An 18626-nucleotide genomic window follows, 5' to 3' on the forward strand; every position below is an offset into this window, starting at 1 on the left:
CCTTATTACGGTCATTGTAGATTTGTTCATTATACTGATTAGTTAGTTTAGGATATGATTTCATTACAGGATAAAATCACAATATTTATTCTTGTAAATATTGTAAATAAAATATTCTTGTAAATAAATAGATATATATTTAAACCATATGTCCTTTTTATTTTTCATTTATTTATATACTAGTGCAAGAAGGTGCATTGGGTTTGTAAGTATATAACATTGATGTTTTTAACATCACTAACACACAACATTTCGGACAGGTCCTTAATCTAACAAATAATTATAAGTTAATAATATGTACCAAATTTGAATAATAATAGGTACATTGTAGGAAAATTTTAAGAATATTAATAGGCAAATTGCAGTAAATTTGAAAGTTTATTAACAGGAACATTGTAGCCTAATTTTGAGATTAGGCTCTCACTATTTATACAATATTTCAAAATTCTCACACACCGAGCACAGTTGTATGCAGCTGAATGTGTTTGTTCATATTTCCAAGCTGAGTGTATCTATCCCCACAGTGTGGGCACATGTAAGGTTTGTCATCAAATCATATGAACCACCATGTGGTCCTTCAGATAGTCCGGTCTGCTGAATAGTTTATCACACACATGACACATGTGAGGTCTCGCACCATTATGTCCCATCATGTGATCATTCAAGTTGCCAAGTCGGCAGAATCTTTTCCCGCAGTGCTTGCACAGGAAGTGTTTATCACCACTGTGGGCCATCAGGTGCTGCTGCAAATAATCATTTCGAAGGAACTTTTTCCCACACTCTTCACACACGTGAGATTTAACGCCAGTATGGACGAGCATGTGCCTGTTTAAGCCACTGCGGTCGCTGAAGGTTTTCCCACACTGGTAACATGACGGCCTATCTGCCACCATTTGCTTCTTCAGTAGTGTAGATCTTTCCCCGGACTCTGGACACGCTTCTAACTTCTCACCAGTATGCCCCAGCCTGCCTTGTTCCACAGTCTTAAGTAGTGGAAATTCTTGGCCAGACTTGGGAAATACTTCTGACTTCTCACCAGGATACCGGTCACATAACGTAGGCTTCATACCACTACGTACCGCCCTCCGTTTCTTCGGTAGTGGAGATCCTTCCCCATACTTGGGACTCTCTTCTGACTTCTCACCACTTTGTACAGCCCTCCTTTTCCTCAGTACTGTAGATCCTTCCCCATACTTGGGACTCTCTTCTGACTTCTCACCACTTTGTACAGCCCTCCTTTTCCTCAGAACTGTAGATCCTTCCCCATACTTGGGACTCACTTTTGACTTCTCACCACTATGTACAGCCCTTCGTCTCCTCAGTACTGTAGATCCTTCCCCATACTTGGGACTCACTTCTAACTTCTCACCAGAGTCTTCCACAGGCTTCAGTAGTGTAAATTCTTGCCCAGACTCCTTGGGACACACTGCTGACGTCTCACCAATGTACCTCAACATACTGGCGCCTTGTTCCTCAGTCTCCTCATGCAGAGGATAAGTCGTTACAGAGGATGAGTCTTCTAACTTCTCACCAGATGTCTTCCACAGGCTTCAGTAGTGTAAATTCTTGTCCCAGACTCCTTGGGACACACTGCTGACGTCTCACTAATGTACCGCAGCATTCTGGCGCCTTGTTCCTCAGTCTCCTCATGCAGAGGATGAGTCGTGACAGACACATCACTCTCTTTCGAAAGATTGTCAAGTTGAGTGAATATGTCAATAACGTCTTCGTAATCTTTATAAGAGGTACTCATAATTGTGTTCACAACAACGACTAAATATTTATCTATAATGTGGAGTGGTGTCTAGTGTTCGAACAGTAACTAGAACATGCAACTTTCTCCCAGAAGTAAATTATAAGGCCGAATAATCTTCAAGAGAACAGCGAATGGTGCAGATTGGTTAATGAATGATTTCCTTGATGTTCTGTTATATATATGTGTCGGGGTCCACGTACCCTCACCTCACCAATATGTAGAGAGGTGAGGTGGAAGTGCTTGATCCCAACACAGGCGGGTCATGGATGAAGGAGCTGTTTGATTACTTAACACAAGATATTAATACTAAAGAAACTACAGAAGGCTTATTGGCCCATAGGAGGCAGCTCCTATTTATAACCACTCAATCCCACTTATATACATGTCCAACTCACGTTTAAAACAATCGAGGGACCCCACCTCCACCACGTTACGCGGTAATTGGCTCCTAACTCTTCGCCGTTCCAGTGAATGCAATTTAAGCTTTGTTAATCTTTCTTCATATGGAAGATTTCTAGTTTGGGGAATTAACTTTGTCATCCTACGCTTTACACGTTCAAGTGAATTTATATCCATTCTATAGTACAGCGACCAAAACTGAACTGATTAACAAAGATTAACAAAGCTTAAATTGCATTCACTGGAAAGGCGAAGAGTTAGGGGGGTGACATGATAGAGGTTTACAAGTGGATGAATGTACATAACAAAGGGGGATATTAATGGAGTATTAAAAGTATCAACACAAGACAGAACACGAAACAATGAGGTATAAATTGGATAAATTTAGATTTAGGAAAGACGCGTAAATGCAGGCGATGAGTCACAATAACGTGGCTGAAGTATGTTGACCAGACCACACACTAGAAGGTGAAGGGACGACGACGTTTCGGTCCGTCCTGGACCATTCTCAAGTCGATCGATTTGAGAATGGTCCAGGACGGACTGAAACGTCGTCGTCCTTTCTTCTAGTGTGTGGTCTGGTCAACTTAGGTAAATACTGGTTCGGTAACAGGGTTGTTGATATGTGGAATCAATTACCGGGTAACGGTGGAGGCGGGGTCTCTTGATTGTTTCAAACGTGGGTTGGACATGTTTATGAGTTTCCAAATAGATTGGAAAGTCTTGGGTATGGGGTGTTTAAAAAAAAATTAAAACAAAAGGATCAATGCATGAATGTTCGTAATAAGGCGAATAGGACACTGGGATTTATTAATCGAAGCGTTAGTAACAAGACACCTGGTGTGGTTCTTAAGCTATATCTTGCTCTGGTTAGGATTATGCAGTTCAGTTTTGGTCGCCGTATTATAGAATGGATATAAATTCACTTGAACGTGTCCAACGTAGGATGACAAAGTTAATTCCCCCAATTAGAAGTCTTTCATATGAAGAAAGATTAATAAAGCTTAAATTGCATTCACTGGAAAGACGAAGAGTTAGGGTATTGGCCCATACGAGGCAGCTGCTATTGGCCCATTCGAGGCAGCTGCTATTGGCCCATACGAGGCAGCTGCTATTGGCCCATACGAGGCAGCTGCTATTGGCCCATACGAGGCAGCTGCTATTGGCCCATACGAGGCAGCTGCTATTGGCCCATACGAGGCAGCTGCTATTGGCCCATACGAGGCAGCTGCTATTAGCCCATACGAGGCAGCTGCTATTACCCTATACGAGGCAGCTGCTATTGGCCCATACGAGGCAGCTGCCATTGCCCCATACGAGGCAGCTGCTATTGGCCCATACGAGGCAGCTGCTATTGGCCCATACGAGGTAGCTGCTATTGGCCCATACGAGGCAGCTGCTATTGGCCCATACGAGGCAGCTGCTATTGGCCCATACGAGGCAGCTGCTATTGGCCCATACGAGGCAGCTGCTATTGGCCCATACGAGGTAGCTGCTATTGGCCCATACGAGGCAGCTGCTATTGCCCTATACGAGGCAGCTGCTATTGCCCTATACGAGGCAGCTGCTATTGCCCTATACGAGGCAGCTGCTATTGGCCCATACGAGGCAGCTGCTATTGGCCCATACGAGGCAGCTGCTATTGGCAACTACGAGGCAGCTGCTGTTGGCTCATACGAGGCAGCTGCTATTAGCCCATACGAGGCAGCTGCTATTGGCCCATACGAGGCAGCTGCTATTGGCCTATACGAGGCAGCTGCTATTGGCCCATACGAGGCAGCTGCTATTGGCCCATACGAGGCAGCTGCTATTGGCCCATACGAGGCAGCTGCTATTGGCCCATACGAGGCAGCTGCTATTGGCTGTACTGGTTGATGGGAGGCTGTACTGGTTGATGGGAGGCTGTACTGGTTGATGGGAGACTGTACTGGTTGATGGGAGACTGTACTGGTTGATGGGAGGCTGTACGGGTTGATGGGAGGCTGTACTGGTTGATGGGAGGCTGTACTGGTTGATGGGAGGCTGTACTGGTTGATGGGAGGGTGTACTGGTTGATGGGAGGCTGTACAGGTTGATGGGAGGCTGTACTGCTTGATGGGAGGCTGTACAGGTTGATGGGAGGCTGTACTGGGTGATGGAAGGCTGTACTGGGTGATGGGAGGCTGTACTGGTTGATGGGAGGCTGTACTGGTTGATGGGAGGCTGTACTGGTTGATGGGAGGCTGTACAGGTTGATGGGAGGCTGTACAGGTTTATGGGAGGCTGTACTGGGTGATGGGAGGCTGTACTGGTTGATGGGAGGCTGTACTGGTTGATGAGAGGCTGTACTGGTTGATGGGAGGCTGTACAGGTTGATGGGAGGCTGTACTGGTTGATGGGAGGCTGTACTGGTTGATGGGAGGCTGTACTGGTTGATGGGAGGCTGTACTGGTTGATGGGAGGCTGTACTGGTTGATGGGAGGCTGTACAGGTTGATGGGAGGCTGTACAGGTTGATGGGAGGCTGTACAGGTTGATGGGAGGCTGTACTGGTTGGGTGGCGGGCTGTACTGGTTGGGTGGCGGGCTGTACTGGTTGGGTGGCGGGCTGTACTGGTTGATGGGAGGCTGTACTGGTTGATGGGAGGCTGTACTGGTTGATGGGAGGCTGTACTGGTTGATGTGAGGCTGTACAGGTTGATGGGAGGCTGTACAGATTGATGGGAGGCTGTACTGGTTGATGGGAGGCTGTACTGGTTGGGTGGCGGGCTGTACAGGTTGATGGGAGGCTGTACAGATTGATGGGAGGCTGTACTGGTTGATGGGAGGCTGTACTGGTTGGGTGGCGGGCTGTACTGGTTGATGGGAGGCTGTACTGGTTGATGTGAGGCTGTACAGGTTGATGGGAGGCTGTACAGATTGATGGGAGGCTGTACAGGTTGATGGGAGGCTGTACTGGTTGGGTGGCGGGCTGTACAGGTTGATGGGAGGCTGTACTGGTTGATGGGAGGCTGTACAGGTTGATGAGAGGCTGTACAGGTTGATGGGAGGCTGTACAGGTTGATGGGAGGCTGTACAGATTGATGGGAGGCTGTACTGGTTGATGGGAGGCTGTACTGGTTGATGGGAGGCTGTACTGGTTGATGATAACGAGAACAGTATCTCCAACCTTTATGAATTGTTCCTTTGCACGTTGATCATGAGCAATTTTCATTTTGCCCTTGGCTAGTGCATCCTTCTGAGCGATACGTTTATCCGTTACCTCGGCTGGCATGACGGGTAGTGCGATTCTCATAGGACGTCCAAATAAAAGTTCACCAGGCGACTTGCCCAGTGTTCCATGTGGTGTTGCACGCTAGTTCCTGAGAAAAGCATACATAGCTTGTTTCCAGGATCGTCCTTCGGCATGAGCACAGCGTACCGCTTTCATGAGAGGTTGCATGAATCTCTCAACTTCTCCATTTGCTTGAGGATGTATTGGCATCACACGGCGGTGTTTGAATCCGATATGCTCAGCAAAATTGACGAAGTCTTGTCCATTGAATGGCGGTACATTGTCCGTCTTGACAACTTCAGGAATGCCAAAATTTGAAAAGATCTTGTCGAGTTTCGGGATGACAGCCTTTGCAGATGTTGAAGTGATGATTTCTACTTCTGGAAAACGTGAGTGATCATCAATGACTACCATCAAGTACTCTCCAGTTGGTAGCGGTCCGCAGAAGTCCATCGATACTTCCGTCCATGGTGCAGCAGGTAGTGGTGAAGGTTGTAGAGGTGTTTATCTTGAAGTATCCACTGCAGCTTGGCAAGGGACACAGGCATCATGCATGTCCTTTGCTTGACGATCAATGCCAGGAAACCACACCTTTTCTCGTAGCAGCTGTTTGGTCCTAACAAGACCTTGGTGTCCTTGATGTGCAAGCTTCAGAGCACGTTGCTGGAGAACAGCTGGAATGACAATACGAGTACCTCGCAGCACAGTGTCGCGTTGTTGCGTAACACTTAATTCTGTCTGGATGCGTTTAAGTCCTTTGAACGCATCTTGGTCAACTCCTGAGGGTGGGATGCGTGGAAACTTTTTCTTAGTCAATGCATCCACTGTTGCTTGCAGAGTTGGGTCCTCTAGGGTTGCAGTACGGATTTCATCAAGAGTGATAGCCTTAGGGACTGCATCACAGGTTACAGAGTGTACATATTCCTCGGCAACTTGCTGATGCTTGGTGATGGTGAAACTGTTGGCAGGATGTCGACTGATGTAATCAGCGGGATTGCCTGCACCCGGCTTGTATTTCACTGTAAAGTTGTATGGTTGCAGACGAAGAGCCCATCTCTCAATGCGAGCTGGTGGTTTGGACTTTGGATTATTGAAGATGGTCTCCAACGGTTTGTGGTCAGTGACTATCGTGGTGAAGGGTGCACCAAGCAGATACACATTGAAGTGTTCACAGCCCCATACAAGAGCAAGAGCTTCCTTCTCTGTCTGACTGTATCGTTGCTCAACATCTGTGAGAGAACGGCTGGCGTAGGCAATTACTACTTTGGAATCTGGTTGACCAGGTTTGTGTTGGGCTAAAACAGCACCTAAACCAACAGGACTAGCATCCACCGTTAACTCAGTGTCCATTGATGGATCAAAGTATGCAGCAGTCGCATTCTCTACTAGTGCATCTTTCACAGCATCAAATGCATTTTGCTCGATATCGCTCCAGTACCATGATGCATTTTGCTTCAGCTCACGTAGAGGCTTCGTAATGGTAGCAAAATCGGGAATGAAGCGAGAACAGTAGTTTGCCATTCCCAGAAAACTATGTACTTCAGTGGACGTTGAAGGAGGTGCAGCATTCTTGATATTTGCAACTTTCTTAGGATCCGGAGACAGACCTTTGTCACTAAGTACATGTCCAAAGAATTCAATTTTATGTTGATTGAGCTTACACTTTGCTCGGCTTAACGTCAGATTCTTTTCTCGTAAGCGTTGCAATGTTGCACGAAGAGCTTTGTCGTGTTCAGCTTGGGTACGGCCATAAACAATGATGTCATCAGACATGTTGTCAGCATTAGGTATGTCTTGCAATACCTGGCTGATGATGTGCTGGAATACCTCAGCAGCACTGTTCATACCAAAACTCAGGCGCTTGTACCTATACAGACCTCGATGTGTCGTAAACGTTGTGATGAATCGACTCTCATCATCAAGTTCAAGCTGATGATAGCCCTTGTTTAAATCTAACTTGCTGAATACAGTTGCACCATTCAAGCGGTAGATCATATCATCTACAGTGGGTGTAGGATGGCGTTCACGCATTATTGCCTTGTTGTATGTGTGGTGGTGGGTCTGTATGTGTGGTGGTGGTGGTCTGTATGTGTGGTGGTGGAGGTCTGTATGTGTGGTGGTGGGTCTGTATGTGTGGTAGTGGAGGTCTGTATGTGGGGTGGTGGTGGTCTGTATGTGTGGTGGTGGTGGTCTGTATGTGTGGTGGTGGGTCTGTATGTGTGGTAGTGGAGGTCTGTATGTGTAGTGGTAGAGGTCTGTATGTGTGGTGGTGGTGGTCTGTATGTGTGGTGGTGGTGGTCTGTATGTGTGGTGGAGGCCTGTATGTGTGGTAGTGGAGGTCTGTATGTGTGGTGGTAGAGGTCTGTATGTGTGGTGGTGGTGGGTCTGTATGTGTGGTGGTGGTGGGTCTGTATGTGTGGTGGTGGTGGGTCTGTATGTGTGGCAGTGGAGGTCTGTATGTGTGGTGGTGGTAGGTCTGTATGTGTGGTAGTGGTGGGTCTGTATGTGTGGTAGTAATGGGTCTGTATGTGTGGTGGTGGAGGTCTGTATATGTGGTAGTGGAGGTCTGTATGTGTGGTGGTGGAGGTCTGTATGTGTGGTGGTGGATGTCTGTATGTGTGGTGGTGGTGGGTCTGTATGTGTTGTGGTGGAGAGTCTGTATGTGTGGAGGTGGAGGTCTATATGTGTGGTATTGGAGGTCTGTATGTGTGGTGGTGGAGGTCTGTATGTGTGGTGGTGGAGGTCTGTATGTGTGGTGGTGGAGGTCTGTATGTGTGGTGGTGGAGGCCTGTATGTGAGGTGGTGGAGGCCTGTATGTGAGGTGGTGGAGGTCTGTATGTGAGGTGGTGGAGGTCTGTATGTGTGGTGGTGAAGGTCTGTATGTGTGGTGGTGGAGGTCTGTATGTGTGGTGGTGGGTCTGTATGTGTGGTGGTAGAGGTCTGTATGTGTGGTGGTGGATGTCTGTATGTGTTATAGTGGAGATCTGTATGTGTGGTGGTGGTGGAGGTCTGTATGTGTGGTGGTGGAGGTCTGTATGTGTGGTGGTGGAGGTCTGTATGTGTGGTAGTGGGGGTCTGTATGTGTGGTGGTGGAGGTCTGTATGTGTGGTGGTGGAGGCCTGTATGTGTGGTGGTGGTGGGTCTGTATGTGTGGTGGTGCAGGCCTGTATGTGTGGTGGTGGGTCTGTATGTGTGGTGGTGGTGGGTCTGTATGTGTGGTGGTGTAGGTCTGTATGTGTGGTGGTGGAGGTCTGTATGTGTGGTGGTGGAGGTCTGTATGTGTGGTGGTGGAGGTCTGTATGTGTGGTGGTGGAGGTCTGTATGTGTGGTGGTGGAGGCCTGTATGTGTGGTGGTGGAGGCCTGTATGTGTCGTGGTGGTGGTGGGTCTGTATGTGTGGTGGTGGAGGTCTGTATGTGTGGTAGTGGTGGGCTGTATGTTTGGTGGTGGGTCTGTATGTGTGGTAGTGGAGGTCTGTATGTGTGGTGGTGGAAGCCTGTATGTGTGGTAGTGGAGGTCTCTATGTGTGGTGGTGGTGGCCTGTATGTGTGGTGGTGGTGGGTCTGTATGTGTGGTGGTGGAGGGCCTGTATGTGTGGTGGTGGAGGCCTGTATGTGTGGTGGTGGTGGGTCTGTATGTGTGGTGGTGGAGGTCTGTATGTGTGGTGGTGGATGCCTGTATGTGTGGTAGGTGGAGGTCTGTATGTGTGGTGGTGGAGAGTCTGTATGTGTGGTGGTGGAGGTCCTGTATGTGTGGTAGGTGGAGGTCTGTATGTAGTGGTGGTGGAGGTACCTGTATGTGTGGTAGTGGAGGTCTGTATGTGTGGTGGTGGAGGTCTGTATGTGTGGTGGTGGAGGCCTGTATGTGTGGTGGTGGAGGCCTGTATGTGGTGGTAGTGAGGTCTGTATGTGTGGTGGTGGAGGTCTGTATGTGTGGTGGTGGAGGTCTGTATGTGTGGTGGTGGAGGTCTGTATGTGTGGTGGTGGGCCTGTATGTGTGGTGGTAGAGGTCTGTATGTGTGGTGGTGGATGGTCTGTATGTGTGTGTAGGTGGAGATCTGTATGTGTGGTGGTGGTAGGTCTGTATGTGTGGTGGTGGTGGAGGTCCTGTATGTGTGGTGGTGGAGGTCTGTATGTGTGGTAGTGGGGGTCTGTATGTGAGGTGGTGGAGGTCTGTATGTGTGGTGGTGGTGGTCTGTATGTGTGGTGGTGGTAGTGTGTATGTGTGGTGGTGGTGGATCTGTATGTGTTGTGGTGGGCCTGTATGTGAGGTGGTGGTCTGTATGTGTGGTGGTGGAGGCCTGTATGTGTGGTAGTGGAGGTCTGTATGTGTGGTGGAGGAGGTGTGTATGTGTGGTGGTGGAGGTCTGTATGTGTGGTAGTGGAGGTCTGTATGTGTGGTGGTGGAGGTCTGTATGTGTGGTGATGGAGGTCTGTATGTGTGGTGGTGGAGGTCTGTATGTGTGGTGGTGGTGGTCTGTATGTGTGGTGGTGGAGGTCTGTATGTGTGGTGGTGGTGGGTCTGTATGTGTGGTGGTGGTGGCCTGTATGTGTGGTGGTGGATGCCTGTATGTGTGGTGGTGGGTCTGTATGTGTGGTGGTGGAGGTCTGTATGTGTGGTAGTGGGGGTCTGTATGTGTGGTGGTGGAGGGCTGTATGTGTGGTGGTGGGTCTGTATGTGTAGTGGTGGGTCTGTATGTGTTGTGGTGGAGGTCTGTATGTGTGGTGGTGGTGGGCTGTATGTTTGGTGGTGGGTCTGTATGTGTGGTAGTGGTGGTCTGTATGTGTGGTGGTGGAAGCCTGTATGTGTGGTGGTGGAGGTCTGTATGTGTGGTGGTGGAGGCCTGTATGTGTGGTGGTGGAGGCCTGTAAGTGTGGTGGTGGAGGCCTGTATGTGTGGTGGTGGTGGTGGGTCTGTATGTGTGGTGGTGGAGGCCTGTATGTGTGGTGGTGGGTCTGTATGTGTGGTGGTGGAGGTCTGTATGTGTGGTAGTGGGGGTCTGTATGTGTGGTGGTGGAGGTCTGTATGTGTGGTGGTGGAGGTCTGTATGTGTGGTAGTGGAGGTCTGTATGTGTGGTGGTGGAGGGCCTGTATGTGTGGTGGTGGAGGGCCTGTATGTGTGGTAGTGGAGGTCTGTATGTGTGGTGGTGGAGGCCTGTATGTGTGGTGGTGGTGGGTCTGTATGTGTGGTGCTGGAGGCCTGTATGTGTGGTGGTGGGTATGTATGTGTGGTGGTGGTGGGTCTGTATGTGTGGTGGTGGAGGTCTGTATGTGTGGTGGTGGATGTCTGTATGTGTGGTGGTGGAGGTCTGTATGTGTGGTGGTGGAGGCCTGTATGTGTGGTGGTGGTGGGTCTGTATGTGTGGTGGTGGAGGTCTGTATGTGTGGTAGTAGTGGGCTGTATGTGTGGTAGTGGAGGTCTGTATGTGTGGTGGTGGAGGCCTGTATGTGTGGTGGTGGAGGCCTGTATGTGTGGTGGTGGTGGTGGGTCTGTATGTGTGGTGGTGGGTCTGTATGTGTGGTGGTGGTGGTGGTGGGTGTGTTTACTAGTTGTGTTTACTAGTTGTGTTTATGCGGGGGTTGAGCTTTCCTCTTTCGGCCGGCCTCTCAACTGTCAATCAACTGTTTACTAACTACTTTTTTTTTTCCCCACACCCCACACACACCCCAGGAAGCAGCCCGTGACAGCTGACTAACTCCCAGGTACCTATTTACTGCTAGGTAACAGTGGCACTTAGGGTGAAAGAAACTTTGCCCATTTGTTTCTGCCTCGTGCGGGAATCGAACCCGCGCCACAGAATTACGAGTCCTGCGCGCTATCCACCAGGCTACGAGGCCCCCAAATGTGTGTATGTGTGGTGGTGGTGGGTGTGTATGTGTGGTGGTGGTGGGTGTGTATGTGTGGTGGTGGTGGGTCTGTATGTGTGGTGGTGGGTCTGTATGTGTGGTGGTGGGTCTGTATGGGTGGTGGTGGAGGCCTGTATGTGTGGTGGTGGAGGTCTGTATGTGTGGTGGTGGTGGATCTGTATGTGTTGTGGTGGGCCTGTATGTGAGGTGGTGGAGGTCTGTATGTGTGGTGGTGGAGGTCTGTATGTGTGGTAGTGGTGGTCTGTATGTGTGGTGGTGGTGGGTCTGTATGTGTGGTGGTGGGCCTATACTGTGTTGTGGTGGAGGCCTGTATGTGTGGTGGTGGTGGTCTGTATGTGTGGTGGTGGTGGGTCTGTATGTGTGGTGGTGGAGGTCTGTATGTGTGGTGGTGGTGGGTCTGTATGTGTTGTGGTGGGTCTGTATGTGAGGTGGTGGAGGTCTGTATGTGTGGTAGTGTAGGTCTGTATGTGTGGTAGTGGACGTCTGTATGTGTGGTGTTGGAGGTCTGTATGTGTGGTGGTGGAGGCCTGTATGTGTAGTAGTGGTGGGTCTGTATGTGTGGTGGTGGTGGGTCTGTATGTGTGGTGGTGGTGGGTCTGTATGTGAGGTGGTGGAGGTCTGTATGTGTGGTGGTGGTGGGTCTGTATGTGTGGTGGTGGTGGGTCTGTATGTGTGGTAACGGAGGTCTGTATGTGTGGTGGTGGTGGGTCTGTATGTGTGGTGGTGGGTCTGTATGTGTGGTAGTGCTGGGTCTGTATGTGTGGTAGTGGAGGTCTGTATGTGTGGTGGTGGAAGGTCTGTATGTGTGGTGGTGGAGGTCTGTATGTGTAGTAGTGGAGGTCTGTATGTGTGGTGGTGGAGGTCTGTATGTGTGGTGGTGGATGTCTGTATGTGTTGTGGTGGGTCTGTATGTGTGGTGGTGGAGGGTCTGTATGTGTGGTGGTGGAGGTCTGTATGTGTGGTGGAGGAGGCCTGTATGTGTGGTGGTGGATGTCTGTATGTGTGGTGGTGGTGGGTCTGTATGTGTGGTGGTGGAGGGTCTGTATGTGTGGTGGTGGAGGTCTGTATGTGTAGTAGTGGAGGTCTGTATGTGTGGTGGTGGAGGTCTGTATGTGTGGTGGTGGAGGTCTGTATGTGTGGTGGTGGAGGCCTGTATGTGTGGTGGTGGAGGCCTGTATGTGTGGTAGTGGAGGTCTGTATGTTTGGTGGTGGAGGTCTATATGTGTGGTAGTGGGGGTCTGTATGTGTGGTGGTGGAGGTCTGTATGTGTGGTGGTGGAATTCTGTATGTGTGGTGGTGGAGGTCTGTATGTGTAGTGGTGGTGGGTCTGTATGTGTGGTGGTGGAGGCCTGTATGTGTGGTAGTGGAGGTCTGTATGTGTGGTGGTGGAGGTCTGTATGTGTGGTGGTAGTGGTATGTATGTGTGGTGGTGGTGGTCTGTATGTGTGGTGGTGGAGGTCTGTATGTGTGGTGGTGGTGGTCTGTATGTGTGGTGGTGGAGGTCTGTATGTGTGGTGGTGGTGGGTCTGTATGTGTGGTAGTGGAGGTCTGTATGTGTGGTGGTGGCGGTCTGTATGTGTGGTGGTGGAGGCCTGTATGTGTGGTGGTGGTCTGTATGTGTGGTGGTGGAGGTCTGTATGTGTGGTGGTGGAGGCCTGTATTTTTGGTTGTGGTGGGTCTGTATGTTTGGTGGTGGAGGTCTGGATGTGTGGTGGTGGAGGTCTGTATGTGTGGTGGTGGAGGTCTGTATGTGTGGTGGTGGAGGTCTGTATGTGTGGTGGTGGAGGCCTGTATGTGTGGTAGTGGAGGGAAGTATGTGTGGTAGTGGAGGTCTGTATGTGTGGTAGTGAAGGTCTGTATGTGTGGTGGTGGAGGCCTGTATGTGTGGTAGTGGAGGGCTGAATGTGTGGTGGTGGTGGGTCTGTATGTGTGGTGGTGAAGGCCTGTATGTGTGGTGGTGGAGGCCTGTATGTGTGGTGGTGGAGGCCTGTATGTGTGGTAGTGGAGGGCTGAATGTGTGGTGGTGGTGGGTCTGTATGTGTGGTGGTGGAGGCCGGTATGTGTGGTGGTGGTGGTCTGTATGTGTTGTGGTGGAGGCCTGTATGTGTGGTGGTGGAGGTCTGTATGTGTGGTGGTGGAGGTCTGTATGTGTGGTGGTGGAGGCCTGTATGTTTGGTTGTGGTGGGTCTGTATGTGTTGTGGTGGAGGTCTGTATGTGTGGTTTTGGAGGTCTGTATGTGTGGTGGGGGAGGCCTGTATGTGTGGTGGTGGAGGCCTGTATGTGTGGTAGTGGAGGGAAGTATGTGTGGTAGTGGAGGTCTTTATGTGTGGTGGTGGAGGTCTGTATGTGTGGTGGTGGAGGTCTGTATGTGTGGTGGTGGAGGTCTGTATGTGTGGTGGTGGTGGGTCTGTATGTGTGGTGGTGGAGGCCTGTATGTGTAGTAGTGGAGGTCTGTATGTGTGGTGGTGGAGGTCTGTATGTGTGGTGGTGGTGGTCTGTATGTGTGGTGGTGGTGGGTCTGTATGGGTGGTGGTGGAGGTCTGTATGTGTGGTGGTGGAAGTCTGTATGTGTGGTGGTGGAGGTCTGTATGTGTGGTAGTGGTTGGCTGTATGTTTGGTGGTGGAGGTCTGTATGTGTGGTGGTGGAGGCCTGTATGTGTGGTGGTGGAGGTCTGTATGTGAGGTGGTGAAGGTCTGTAAGTGAGGTGGTGGAGGTCTGTGTGTGTGGTGGTGGGTCTGTATGTGTGGTGGTGGAGGCCTGTATGTGTGGTGGTGGTGGGTCTGTATGTGTGGTGGTGGAGGCCTGTATGTGTGGTGGTGGTGGGTCTGTATGTGTGGTGGTGGAGGTCTGTATGTGTGGTGGAGGCCTGTATGTGTGGTGGTGGAGGTCTGTATGTGTGGTGGTGGAGGCCTGTATGTTTGGTTGTGGTGGGTCTGTATGTGTGGTGGTGGAGGTCTGTATGTGTGGTGGTGGTGGGTCTGTATGTGTGGTGGTGGTGGGTCTGTATGTGTGGTAACGGAGGTCTGTATGTGTGGTGGTGGTGGGTCTGTATGTGTGGTGGTGGTGGGTCTGTATGTGTGGTAGTGCTGGGTCTGTATGTGTGGTAGTGGAGGTCTGAATGTGTGGTGGTGGAGGTCTGTATGTGTGGTGGTGGAGGTCTGTATGTGTAGTAGTGGAGGTCTGTATGTGTGGTGGTGGAGGTCTGTATGTGTGGTGGTGGATGTCTGTATGTGTAGTGGTGGGTCTGTATGTGTGTTGGTGGAGGGTCTGTATGTGTGGTGGTGGAGGTCTGTATGTGTGGTGGTGGAGGCCTGTATGTGTGGTGGTGGATGTCTGTATGTGTGGTGGTGGTGGGTCTGTATGTGTGGTGGTGGAGGGTCTGTATGTGTGGTGGTGGAGGTCTGTATGTGTAGTAGTGGAGGTCTGTATGTGTGGTGGTGGAGGTCTGTATGTGTGGTGGTGGAGGTCTGTATGTGTGGTGGTGGAGGCCTGTATGTGTGGTGGTGGAGGCCTGTATGTGTGGTAGTGGAGGTCTGTATGTTTGGTGGTGGAGGTCTATATGTGTGGTAGTGGGGGTCTGTATGTGTGGTGGTGGAGGTCTGTATGTGTGGTGGTGGAGGTCTGTATGTGTGGTGGTGGAGGTCTGTATGTGTAGTGGTGGTGGGTCTGTATGTGTGGTGGTGGAGGCCTGTATGTGTGGTAGTGGAGGTCTGTATGTGTGGTGGTGGAGGTCTGTATGTGTGGTGGTGGTGGTATGTATGTGTGGTGGTGGTGGTCTGTATGTGTGGTGGTGGAGGTCTGTATGTGTGGTGGTGGTGGTCTGTATGTGTGGTGGTGGAGGTCTGTATGTGTGGTGGTGGTGGGTCTGTATGTGTGGTAGTGGAGGTCTGTATGTGTGGTGGTGGCGGTCTGTATGTGTGGTGGTGGAGGCCTGTATGTGTGGTGGTGGTCTGTATGTGTGGTGGTGGAGGTCTGTATGTGTGGTGGTGGAGGCCTGTATTTTTGGTTGTGGTGGGTCTGTATGTTTGGTGGTGGAGGTCTGGATGTGTGGTGGTGGAGGTCTGTATGTGTGGTGGTGGAGGTCTGTATGTGTGGTGGTGGAGGTCTGTATGTGTGGTGGTGGAGGCCTGTATGTGTGGTAGTGGAGGGAAGTATGTGTGGTAGTGGAGGTCTGTATGTGTGGTAGTGAAGGTCTGTATGTGTGGTGGTGGAGGCCTGTATGTGTGGTAGTGGAGGGCTGAATGTGTGGTGGTGGTGGGTCTATATGTGTGGTGGTGAAGGCCTGTATGTGTGGTGGTGGAGGCCTGTATGTGTGGTGGTGGAGGCCTGTATGTGTGGTAGTGGAGCGCTGTATGTGTGGTGGTGGTGGGTCTGTATGTGTGGTGGTGGAGGCCGGTATGTGTGGTGGTGGTGGTCTGTATGTGTTGTAGTGGTGGCCTGTATGTGTGGTGGTGGAGGTCTGTATGTGTGGTGGTGGAGGTCTGTATGTGTGGTGGTGGAGGCCTGTATGTTTGGTTGTGGTGGGTCTGTATGTGTGGTGGTGGAGGTCTGTATGTGTGGTGTTGGAGGTCTGTATGTGTGGTGGTGGAGGTCCTGTATGTGTGGTGGTGGAGGCCTGTATGTGTGGTAGTGGAGGTATGTATGTGTGGTGGTGGAGGTCCTGTATGTGTGGTGGTGGAGGTAGTATGTGTGGTAGTGGAGGTCTGTATGTGTGGTGGTGGAGGCCTGTATGTGTGGTAGTGGAGGTCTGTATGTGTGGTGGTGGAGGTCTGTATGTGTGGTGGTGGTGGTCTGTATGTGTGGTGGTGGTGGTCTGTATGGTGTGGTGGTGGAGGTCTGTATGTGTGGTGGTGGAGGTCTGTATGTGTGGTGGTGGAGGTCTGTATGTGTGGTGAGTGGTGGTCTGTATGTGTGGTGGTGGAGGTCTGTATGTGTGGTGGTGGAGATCTGTATGTGTGGTGGTGGAGGTCTGTATGTGATGGTGGTGGAAGGTCTGTATGTGTGGTGGTGGAGGTCTGTATGTGCTGGTGGTGGAGGTCTGTATGTGTGGTGGTGGAGGCCTGTATGTGTGGTGGTGGTGGGTCTGTATGTGTGGTGGTGGAGGTCCTGTATGTGTGGTGGTGGTGGTCTGTATGTGTGGTGGTGGAGGTCTGTATGTGTGGTGGAGGTCTGTATGTGTGGTGGTGGAGGTCTGTATGTGTGGTGGTGGAGGCCTGTATGTGTGGTGTGGTGGGTCTGTATGTGTGGTGGTGGAGGTCTGTATGTGTGGTGGTGGGGTCTGTATGTGTGGTGGTGGTGGGTCTGTATGTGTGGTAGGTGGAGGTCTGTATGTGTGGTGGTGGAGGTCTGTATGTGTGGTGGTGGTGGTCTGTATGTGTGGTAGTGCTGGGTCTGTATGTGTGGTAGTGGAGGTCTGTATGTGTGGTGGTGGAGGTCTGTATGTGTGGTGGTGGAGGTCTGTATGTGTAGGTAGTGGAGGTCTGTATGTGTGGTGGTGAAGGTCTGTATGTGTGGTGGTGGATGTCTGTATGTGTAGGTGGTGGGTCTGTATGTGTGTTGGTGGAGGGTCTGTATGTGTGGTGGTGGAGGTCTGTATGTGTGGTGGTGGAGGCCTGTATGTGTGGTGGTGGATGTCTGTATGTGTGGTGGTGGTGGAGTCTGTATGTGTGGTGGTGGAGGGTCTGTATGTGTGGTGGTGGAGGTCTGTATGTGTAGTAGTGGAGGTCTGTATGTGTGGTGGTGGAGGTCTGTATGTGTGGTGGTGGAGGTCTGTATGTGTGGTGGTGGAGGCCTGTATGTGTGGTGGTGGAGGCCTGTATGTGTGGTAGTGGAGGTCTGTATGTGTGGTGGTGGAGGTCTGTATGTGTGGTAGTGGGGGTCTGTATGTGTGGTGGTGGAGGTCTGTATGTGTGGTGGTGGAGGTCTGTATGTGTGGTGGTGGAGGTCTGTATGTGTAGTGTGGTGGGTCTGTATGTGTGGTGGTGGATGGCCTGTATGTGTGGTAGTGGAGGTATGTATGTGTGGTGGTGGAGGTCTGTATGTGTGGTGGTGGTGGTATGTATGTGTGGTGGTGGTGGTCTGTATGTGTGGTGGTGGAGGTCTGTATGTGTGGTGGTGGTGGTCTGTATGTGTGGTGGTGGAGGTCTGTATGTGTGGTGGTGGTGGGTCTGTATGTGTGGTGGTGGAGGTCTGTATGTGTGGTGGTGGCGGGTCTGTATGTGTGGTGGTGGAGGCCTGTATGTGTGGTGGTGGTCTGTATGTGTGGTGGTGGAGGTCTGTATGTGTGGTGGTGGAGGGCCTGTATTTTTGGTTGTGGTGGGGTCTGTATGTGTGGTGGTGGAGGTCTGTATTGTGTGGTGGTGGAGGTCTGTATGTGTGGTGGTGGAGGTCTGTATGTGTGTGGTGGAGGTCTGTATGTGTGGTGGTGGAGGCCTGTATGTGTGGTTAGTGGAGGTCTGTATTGTGTGGTGGTGGAGGTCTGTATGTGTGGTGAGTGGAGGTCTGTATGTGGTGGTGGAGGCCTGTATGTGTGGTGTGAGGTATGTATGTGTGGTGGTGGAGGTCTGTATGTGTGGTGGTGGAGGCCTGTATGTGTGGTGGTGGAGGTCTGTATGTGTGGTGGTGGAGGCCTGTATGTGTGGTGAGTGGAGGCTCTGTATGTGTGGTGGTGGAGGTCTGTATGTGTGGGATGGTGGTGGTCTGTATGTGTTGGTGGTGGAGGTCCTGTATGTGTGGTGGTGGAGGTCTGTATGTTTGGTGGTGGAGGCCTGTATGTGTGGTGGTGGAGGTCTGTATGTGTGGTGTGGTGGTCTGTATGTGTGGTGGTGGGGTCTGTAATGTGTGGTGTGGATGGTCGTATGTGTGGTGGTGAGGTCTGTATGTGTGGTGGTGGAGGTCTGTATGTGTGGTGGTGGAGGTCTGTATGTGTGGTGGTGGAGGTCTGTATGTGTGGTGGTGGTGGGTCTGTATGTGTGGTGGTGGAGGCCTGTATGTGTGGTAGTGGAGGTCTGTATGTGTGGTAGTGGTTGGCTGTATGTTTGGTGGTGGAGGTCTGTATGTGTGGTGGTGGAGGCCTGTATGTGTGGTGGTGGAGGTCTGTATGTGAGGTGGTGAAGGTCTGTATGTGAGGTGGTGGAGGTCTGTGTGTGTGGTGGTGGGTCTGTATGTGTGGTGGTGGAGGCCTTTATGTGTGGTGGTGGTGGGTCTGTATGTGTGGTGGTGGAGGCCTGTATGTGTGGTGGTGGTGGGTCTGTATGTGTGGTGGTGGAGGTCTGTATGTGTGGTGGAGGCCCGTATGTGTGGTGGTGGAGGTCTGTATGTGTGGTGGTGGAGGCCTGTATTATTGGTTGTG

General features: G+C 51.0%; 1 protein-coding gene across 1 annotated transcript; it reads right to left on the bottom strand.

Annotated features, from left to right (window-relative positions):
- Positions 1-548: 548 nt before the first annotated feature.
- Positions 549-1457, bottom strand: LOC138354193 (zinc finger protein 595-like). The gene has a single exon (XM_069308089.1). It carries the CDS (start codon positions 1455-1457, stop codon positions 549-551), a length of 909 nt encoding a protein of 302 aa, XP_069164190.1.
- Positions 1458-18626: the final 17169 nt, after the last annotated feature.

Source organism: Procambarus clarkii, chromosome 61 (genome assembly GCF_040958095.1).
Source record: "Procambarus clarkii isolate CNS0578487 chromosome 61, FALCON_Pclarkii_2.0, whole genome shotgun sequence".
Lineage (NCBI taxonomy): Eukaryota > Metazoa > Arthropoda > Malacostraca > Decapoda > Cambaridae > Procambarus > Procambarus clarkii.

What these genes read in the sequence shown, in the direction of transcription:
- LOC138354193 (XM_069308089.1), bottom strand. Translation starts at nt 1,457, where the DNA reads ATGTTGAGGTACATTGGTGAGACGTCAGCAGTGTGTCCCAAGGAGTCT.